Raw genomic sequence first — 9541 nt, forward strand, 5'->3', positions numbered from 1 at the left:
TATATATATATATATATATATATATATCCATTAGTTTGAAATTCAAAGGGAGATAATGAGGTAATTATAGGACCTTTAGAGAGATCCCATGGGTAAAAAAACTTTGGAAATGGTTACAAGGACTGGCATTTGAGATCTAGAGTAACATTTGAGGGAGGCAGTTCTCCTTATGGGAGTATGTATGGTGGCTGGCATGCATAGGTGTTGCAACTGTTTTTTTTTTCGTAAGAGTAGGCACCTTAGAAGGCACTGGTCATGCATATCATTGACTATGGGAATTTGCAGAAGTTTATATTATGATTGGCGTCTGCAGGCATACAACTGCTTCTAATAGATGGCAACTTTAGAAAGCATAGGCCTCATAGGTTTTTGACCTTACAACTGTGGCTGGTGTCTAAAAGCAGGTGGGCCCAAGTGGGTCCTAGTAAGAACAGACTGTGGATGCTTTTGTGGTGGAAACAGGGATTAGGGTATCAGGAAAAGAATATTTTGGTACTTGTTAAGGTTTACCTCAAAACAGCTTCAAAGCAGCATCAGAGGACTGAAAAAATTTTACTCCCTTTTTCTTAATTCTTAGCCAGGACCATAGACTGGGGATTTTAACTGCAAAAGTAGCTAAGTTCCAGGTGAGTACTAAGAAGTCAGATTATATCTTTACATTCAGTAGATGGAATTTGATCAGCACTGTTATCTTGATTTGAATTGCATCCTATCCCAGAGGCAAGGGAAAACTCTGGAGGAGCTGCCTTTTTTAATTTTTGCGGCACATCCACAGACTCCCAGACCACCACACATACACCATCTCCACATGGTCTCAGGCTGGCTCTGGATTAACTAATAACATAAACCACGACCATGACTTTGGATTTTAAAGACCCAGCTTAACCTAGGAAAGCAGATGATTTTTATCAAGGTACAGCTAGAGAAATGAGAGTCCTTACCATATATAGGCTATAGCATCTTCTTGTATTGAGGTGGAGAAACATGTCTTAAAATTATTAAAATTCCAAACACTAAGCAAAATACTTTAAAGACTGCCTTCTCAAAGAATATGATTTGCTCACAAAATCAAGGTACTGGGTTTCTTTCAGAATAATGTTTCATACTAATATATTTGTGAGTGATATGACATGATGTTTGAGACTAGCTTAATATTCCAGGCCACATTCTATAGTGGCTTAGACAGTAAAGAATCCGCCTGCAATGCAGGAGACCTGGGTTTGATCCCTGGGTTAGGAAGATCCCCTGGAGAAGGGAATGGCTACCCACTCAGTATTCTTGCCTGGAGAATCCCATGGACAGAGGAGCCTGGCAGGCTAAAGTCCATGGGGTCGCAAAGAATCAGACATGACTGAGCAACTAACACTTTCACACTTTTTACACATATATGAACCCCACTGTAACCACAAATCAAAGACCTATTAATATAATAGATACACAAAAACCAAAAAGAAAGACGCAAAAACATACTGCTAAATAAAGTCATCAAACCATATGTAGAAACAAAATGAAGAAGAAATGAACAGAGCATAATTACCAGAACCACTGTGAAACAGAACAAAAATGAAAATAAGTACATAATTATCAACAATTACTTTAAATGTCAACAGAATAAATGCTCTGATCAAAAGACTTAAGGTGGTTGGTTGGATAAAAACAATACCCTTCAATATCCTGCCTACAAGAAACGCACTTCAGGGCTATTAGACACAGACTGAAAGAGGCATGTCATTTGTTGGATCATAGAGAAAGCAAGGGAATACCAGAAAAGCATCTGCTTCATTGACTGTGCTAAAACCTCTGGCTGTGTGGATCACAACAAACTGTGGAAAATTTTTAAATAAAGAGATGGGAATACCAGACCATCTTACCTGTTTCCTGAGAAACCTGTATGCAGGTCAAGAAGCAACAGTAAGAACCAGACATGGAACAACAGACTGGTTCAAAATTGGAAAAGGACTACAACAAGGCTATATATTGTCACCTTACTTATTTAATTTATATGCAGAGTACATCGTGTGAAATGCCAGGTTGGATGAATCACAAGCTGGAATCAAAATTGCTGGGAGAAATACCAACAACCTCAGATATGCAGATGATACTACCCTAATGGCAGAAAGTGAAGAGGAACTAAAGAGCCTCTTGATGAGGGTGAAAGAGGAGCGTGGAAAAGCTGGCTTGAAACTCAACATTTAAAAAAACTAAGATCATGGCATCTGGTCCCATCACTTCATGGAAAATAGAAGGGGAAAAAGTGGAAGAAGTGACAGATTTGATTTTCTTGGGCTCCAAAATCAATGCAGACAGTGACTGCAGACATGAAATTAAAAGATGCTTGCTCCTTAGAGGCAACTCTTGTGGATGCAGCTACAACGAGGCTGTGGAGTACTGAGCTATACATCATGCCCTGGGCTGCCCAGACTAGTGAATAATACAGTCAAGATGGCTAAAGGTGATCCTGAGAAACCAAAGGGCAAGATGTCTGCTTATGCCTTTTTTGTGCAGATGTGCAGAAAGGAACATAAGAAAACCCCCGAGGTCCCTGTCAATTTTGCTGAATTTTCCAAGAAATGCTCTGAGAGATGGAAGACCATGTCTGGGAAAGAGAAGTCTACATTTGATGAAATGGCAAAGGCAGATAAAGTGCACTATAATCAGGAAATGAAGGATTATGGATCAGCTAAGGGAGGCAAGAAGAAGGACCCTAATGCCCCCAAGAGACCACCGTCTGGATTTTTCCTATTCTGCTCTGAATTCTGCTCCAAAATCAAGTCTACAAACCCTGGCATCTCTATTGGAGATGTGGCAAAGAAGCTGGGTGAGATGTGGAATAACTTAAGTGACAGTAAGAAGCAGCTATACATCAACAAGGCTGCAAAGCTAAAGAAGTATGAGAAGGATGTTGCAGACTATTAAGGGGAGTTTGATGGTACCAAGGGTCCTGCTAAAGTTGTCCGGAAAAAGGTGGAAGAGGAAGAGGATGAGGAGGAAGAGGAGGAAGAGGATGAATTAAAAAAAACTGTTGATCTGTCTGTCTCCTTGTGAAAACCTTAGAGTAGGGAGCACCATGATTGACACACCTCTCACCCAAGACATGTCTGTTGCCCTCATTAGGTTTAATTACCCAACTGGATCATGATCATATCGTAGTCTCTCAAAGTGCTCTAGCAATTAGCAGTGGTTTACATGAAGTGGCCATGGGTGTATGGAGCACCTGGAAACTGTATCAAAGTTATACATATTTCCAAACATTTTTAAAATGAAAAGGCTCTCATCTTCTCCTCACTCTGTGCACTTTGTTGTTGGTGTGACAAGGCATTTAAAAATATTTCTGGCATTTTTTTTTTTTAATTTGGAAGGTGGTGTGTTAACTCTATGGTCATTGGCTAGAAATCCCGAGTTCTCAACTGATTACATATCTATAGTTTGTAAAAAAAAACAAAAAACAAAAAACAAAAAAAAAACCAAAGCAACCAAGACACACTCTTGACACTCCTTGCTTGGTGTGGAGGCTGTGGGGGTGATGCCTTCTGGAGGGGCCATAGCTCAGGGTGTGCACTGTGGGGCATCCATTTAGCTTCAGGTTGTCATGTTTTTGTATATAGTGACATAGCATCCCACTGCCATTCTTAGCTGTGGAAAAGGAGGGGGGTCACCTGGCATGAGAAGTGTTCTGGATCCTTTTTAGTTGAAGTGTGGTTTTTCAAGCTTTTTTTTTTTTTTTTTAAAACAAACCATAGAACTCTTCACTGTCAGCAAAGCCAAGAGCCACTGCACCAGTGAAAGTTCAAGAACTTTCTGTACTAAACACAATCTGAAACGTTGTTATTTTTTTGTATGTTTAGAATGCTGAAATGTTTTTGAAGTTAAATAAACAGTATTACATTTAAAAGATGCTTGCTCCCTGGAAGGAAAGCTATGACAAACCTAGACAGCATATTAAATAGCAGAGATATCACTTTGCAGACAAAGGTACATATAGTCAAAGCTATGATTTTTCCAGTAGTGATGTACGAATGTGAGAGTTGAACCGTAAAGAAGGCTGAGCATTGAAGAATTGATGCTTTTGAATTGTGGTGCTGGAGAAGACTCTGCAGAGTCCCTTGGATCACAAAGAGATCAAACCAATAAATCCTAAAGGAAATCAACCTGAACATTCATCAGAAGGACTGACTCTGAAGCTGAATATCCAATACTTTGGCCACCTGATGCAAAGAGCTGACTTATTCGAAAAGTCCCTGATGCTGGGAAAGATTGAAGGCAAAAAGAGAAGGAGGTGGCAGAGAATGAGATGTTTAGCTAGCACCACTGACTCAGTGGACATGAACTTGAGCAAACTCTGGGAGACAGTGAAGGACAGAGGAGCCCGGTGTGCTGCAGTCCATGAGATTGCAAAGAGTTGGACACAATTTAGCGACAATACAGTATAGTAATATGTACAGGAAAAATGTATTAATAGATGAATTAAAATTGGCAAAGTGTTGATAATTCACTGAGTGATTCATTATTATTCATAGGTATTTGTTATAGTATTCTCTCTAATTTTGTGTATGTTTGAAATTTCCCATAATAAAACATTAAAAAAATAAAGTTTTGGTTTTCCTGTCAGAACAAGATCAGTGACAGAGTGAAAGAAAAAGATCTAAGAAAATATACTATTTAAGGTGGAAAAAGAAGGATTTTCTTAGGAAAATGTGATCTTGAGAACAAACTACACAGAGATGAAAGGGAAATAGAAGATACACTTAAGAATCTAAAGCTTCTTAAAGATGTAACTAGAAAACAAGGATATATTAATTGTTACTAAGTCAGAGAGGTTGTTTGGGTCCCAAAGAAACCAAGAAGAGATAGGGAGAGAAGAAAAAAATGCATTGGAATTACTCTAACCACAAGAGTCCATATCTACAATGCTATGAGCAGGTATTCCCATAGAAAACTGTTCTCCAAAAGCTGACCCAAGACTGTCTATATTTAGAGCAACTGGGGGAAAACCCACATAATATAGGCAAAATGTGCCCTCCCCAAAGATGTTCACACTCTAATTCCTAGAACCTGTGAATATATTACACAATAAAAGGGACTTTGCAGATGTAAATAAGGGTACAGACTTTAAGATGGGAAGATTATTCAGGTTTTTCTGGGTAGGTCCAATCTAATAACATGAGCCCTTTAAAAGCAGCAAACCTATCCTGGCTGTCAGCAAGAGAGATATGGCAGAAATCAGAGGGATTCCAAGGGTAGGATGTAGGGGTCCATGTGCAAGAACTGGAAAGAGCCCTTTGGGAGCTAAGGGCTACCTTAGCCTGTCAGATGATAGCTGACAAGGAGTCACAGTCCTCAAGTCTACCAGAGTACAGAACTAGATTTTAACAACAACCTGAATGAGCTTGGAAACAGATTCCAGAGCTTCTGATAAGAGCCCAGCTGGCCAATACCTTGATTACAGCCTTGTGAAACTTAGAGCAGAGAAACCAGTTGAGCCAATCCAGACTGCTGACCTATAGAACAGTGAGATAACAAATTTGTATCACTAAATCTTGAAATCTGTGATAATTTGTCACAACAGCAATAGAAAAATATTATATGCCATAATATTAAGTGGATATAAAACATTTAAACAGATTTATGAAAGGGAGACAAGAATATCATAAAGTACTTCAAGAATTTTATTTTTTAGGAAGCAATATAAAATATTTATTCAAATTTTATACATTTATAGAGATCTTTACTTCAAGCATTTTAGATGAGTTTCAAGGCAACAAAATTATGTGTGAATATGTTCTCATGGGCAGAAGTTCAGAACATGTATGGACTTAGGACACCAAGAGAAAGAAGCAGGGAAGATGAGACACATAACAAGAGAATGGGGCCAGACAGTAATAGATTGAGTTAAGCCTAGAGTAGACATTGATTTTAATGGTGGAATTATCCAATTCTTGGAGGTGAAAGTAGATAAGAATCATTGAACTGTGGATTATTGATCTGCTTTTTCAGATCCAGAATTTCTTTTTTTCCCCTGCCTGGTTTTATCGAGGCATAACTGACATAACACTTTTATCACACCTAAGGAAATGAACAATAATATTCTTTTAATAAAATTTTAATATCTTCTAATAATATCATCCAAGCCATATTAAGATTTCCCTAGTTGTCCCCCAAATGTCTTTTTTTCATTTTTAAAACCAGGAGCCAGTCAATTTCCTGTATTGTGTGTTGTGGTCTCTTTAGTTTGTTTTAATTTGAAACATTTGTTCCACATTTTTATAAAATAGTTTTGAAGTTAAAGAAAATGGACAACTGAGCTTGAAAACGGACAACAAAAAAAGGAGCTCCCCAGGGATCAGCAATAGCGAGAGCCCAGTCTAATCACAATCACATGAGTCTTTAAACAAATGAAAATGAAAACACAGCAACTCAAAAACTATGGGATTCAGGAAAAGCAGTGCTAAGAGGAAGGTTTGTAGCAATACAAGCTTACCTCAAGAAACAAGAGAAACATCAAATAAATAACCTAACCCTATAGCTAAAGCAACTAGAAAAAGAAGAAATGAAGAACCCCAAAGTTAGGAGAAAGAAAGAAATCATAAAAATCAGAGGAGAAAATTTGAAAAAGAAAAAAAGAACACTATAGCAAAAATCAACAAAAGTAAAAGCTGGTTCTTTGAGAAGATAAATAAAATAGAAAAACCACTAGCCAGACTCATCAAGAAAAAAAGAGAGAAGAATCAAATCAGCAAAATTAGAAATGAAAATGGAGAAATCACAACAGACAACACAGAGATACAAAGGATCATAAGAGACTACTATGAGCACCTATATGCCAATAAAATGGAGAACTTGGAAGAAATGGACAAATTCTTAGAAAAGTATAACCTTCCAAAACTGAACCAGGAAGAAATAGAAGATCTGAACAGACTCATCACAAGCACAGAAATCGAAACTATAGTAAAAAATCTTCCAACAAACAAAAGCCCAGGACCAGATGACTTCACAGGTGAATTCTACCAAAAATTTAGAGAAGAGCTAACACCTATCCTACTCAAACTCTTCCAGAAAATTGCAGGGGAAGGTAAACTGCCAAACTCATTCTATGAGTTTACCTTCCCCTGCAATATTGTAAAGTAAAAAAATAAATAAATATAAAAAATATATAAAAATAAATAAACCCATAATTCCAAAATCATGTACAAAAAAAAAAAAAACCCACCAAAAATACAGACTAAAAAAAAAAAAAAAAAAGAACAGACTTTTGGATTCTATGGGAGAAGGGGAGGGCAGGATGATTTGAGAGAAGAGCAGTGAAACATGTATATTACCATATGTGAAATGGATGACCAGTCCAAGTTCGATGCATGAAACCGGGCACTCGAAGCCAGTGCACTGGGACAACCCAGAGGGATGAGATGGTGAGGGAGGTGGGAGGGGAGTTCGGGATGGGGGGACACATGTACACCCTTGGCTGATTCATGTCAATGTATGGCAAAAACTACTACAGTATTGTAAAGTAATTAGCCTCCAATTAAAATTAATTAATTAATTTAATTAATTTTGTTTTTAAAGTGAAGAAGAATAGGTCAGAGAGATATGTTGTGAGAAGGACCTGACCCATGTTTCTGACTTTGAAAGCAGAGGAGGGGCCATAAATCAAGGAATGTAGTTAGCTTCAGTTTATAGTCAGCAAGAAACTGGGGACCTTAGTCCAACAATGGCAAGGAATTGAATTCTGCCAACAGCTCAAATGAGCACCAAACAGATTCTGCCCTGGAGCCAATAGACAGGAACAAGCCTGGTAACCCTGATTTTTATCTGCTAGTAAGTTCTGAGTCACAACAAACTGTGGAAAATTCTTAAAGAGATAGGAATACCAGACCACCTTACCTGCCTCCTGAGAAACCTGTGTGCTGGTCAAGAAGCAACAGTAAGAACCAGACATGGAAGAACAGACTTCTTCAAAATTGGGGAAGGAGTACATCAAGGCTGTATATTGTCACCCTGCTTATTTAACTTATGTGCAGAGTACATCATGTGAAATGCCAGGCTGGATGAATCACAAGCTGGAATCAAGACTGCTGGGAGAAATATCAACAACCTCAGATATGCAGATGATACCACCCTAATGGCAGAAAGTGAAGACGAACTAAAGAGCTTCTTGATGAGGAAGAGGAGTGTCAAAAAACTAGCTTGAAACAAACTCAACATTCAAAAAACGAAGATCATGGCATCTTGTCCCATCATTTCATGGCAAATAGATGAGGAAAAACTGGAAACAGTGACAGATTTAATTTTCTTGGTCTCCAAAATCACTACAGATGGTAACTGCAGCCATGAAATTCAGAGATAGTTGCTCCTTGGAAGGAAAGCTATGACAAACCTAGAAAGCATATTAAAAAACAGAGATATTACTTTACCAACAAAGGTTTGAGTCAAAGCTATGGTTTTTCTAGTAGTCATGTATGGATGTGAGAGTTGGACCATAAAGAAAGCTGAGTGCCAAAGAATTGATGCTTTCAAACTGTGGTGCTAAATAAGACTCTAGAGAGTCCCTTGGACAGAAAGGAGATCAAACCAGTCAACCCTAAAGGAAATCATCCCTGAATATTCATTGGAAGGGCTGGTGCTGAAGCTCCAATACTTTGGCTACCTGGTGCTAAGAGCCAACTCATTGGAAAAGACCCTCATGCTGGTAAAGACTGAAGGCAAAAACAGAAGGAGGTGTCAGAGGATGAGATGGTTGAATGGCATCACTGACCCAATGGACATGAAAGTGAGCAAACTTCGGGAGATAGTGAAAGACAGGTAAGCCTGGTGTGCTGCAGTCCATGTAGTATCAAAGAGTCGGACATGACTGAGCAACTGAACAACAGCAACAAGACCTGTGTGGGACATCTCACCTCTAGAACTGTAAAAGAGCGCACGTGTATTTTAATCTGCTAAGTTTGTGGTAATTTGTTTTGGTAGCAATAGGAAACTCCTTCAGCAAGATTTTGAACCAAGCTCAGAGCCATGCTTACTTTAGGAGGAGGTGGCTGCGCACAAGAGTGTGAAGGCTGGGTCATCACACCAAGTCCATCCTCATGGCAATGTTGGGATGCCAGAAGCATGGGTTTCAAAACACGGATATAAGTGGTTTCAAATAGAAATAAGGATGACCTAGGGGTGTCATCCCAGAAAATCTCTTAACTTTTCAAGATGACAGGTTTGTGCCAAATGCCACTCTCAAGAGAGAAAACAGTAAACATGCATGGAGCTCCACTCTCCCCTATATGGCAAACAGCGCCATTGTTAATCTCTTGATAATTAATTAATTAACAGGACAGTTTAAATTGAGGAATTTTGGACCCTAGCTTAGACAACTAACACACTCTAAGTTGCCTCCTGTTGAGGCTGAAAGCAATGTAATTACCTCTTTTTCTCACGTTTTCTATGGTTACCCTTTTTTCCTCCAGATATCACTGTCTTGGATATATGCTTTGCTTTCTGACAACAGTGTGGGTCTGGACACTGTTATGTACTAGGTTCTAGCCACATCATTTTGCTTAGG

The 9541-nt window shown here is 38.6% G+C and overlaps 1 protein-coding gene across 1 annotated transcript; it reads left to right on the forward strand.

Annotated features, from left to right (window-relative positions):
- Positions 1-2442: 2442 nt before the first annotated feature.
- On the forward strand, positions 2443-2916 carry LOC129639372 (high mobility group protein B3-like). Its single transcript, XM_055564492.1, has one exon. It carries the CDS (start codon positions 2443-2445, stop codon positions 2914-2916), a length of 474 nt encoding a protein of 157 aa, XP_055420467.1.
- The last annotated feature ends 6625 nt before the right edge of the window (positions 2917-9541 follow it).

Source organism: Bubalus kerabau, chromosome X, assembly GCF_029407905.1.
Source record: "Bubalus kerabau isolate K-KA32 ecotype Philippines breed swamp buffalo chromosome X, PCC_UOA_SB_1v2, whole genome shotgun sequence".
In the NCBI taxonomy this organism is placed as follows: Eukaryota; Metazoa; Chordata; class Mammalia; order Artiodactyla; family Bovidae; genus Bubalus; species Bubalus kerabau.

Bases quoted from the DNA above. Each gene is read 5' to 3' on its own strand.
- LOC129639372 (XM_055564492.1), top strand. From the start codon at position 2,443: ATGGCTAAAGGTGATCCTGAGAAACCAAAGGGCAAGATGTCTGCTTAT.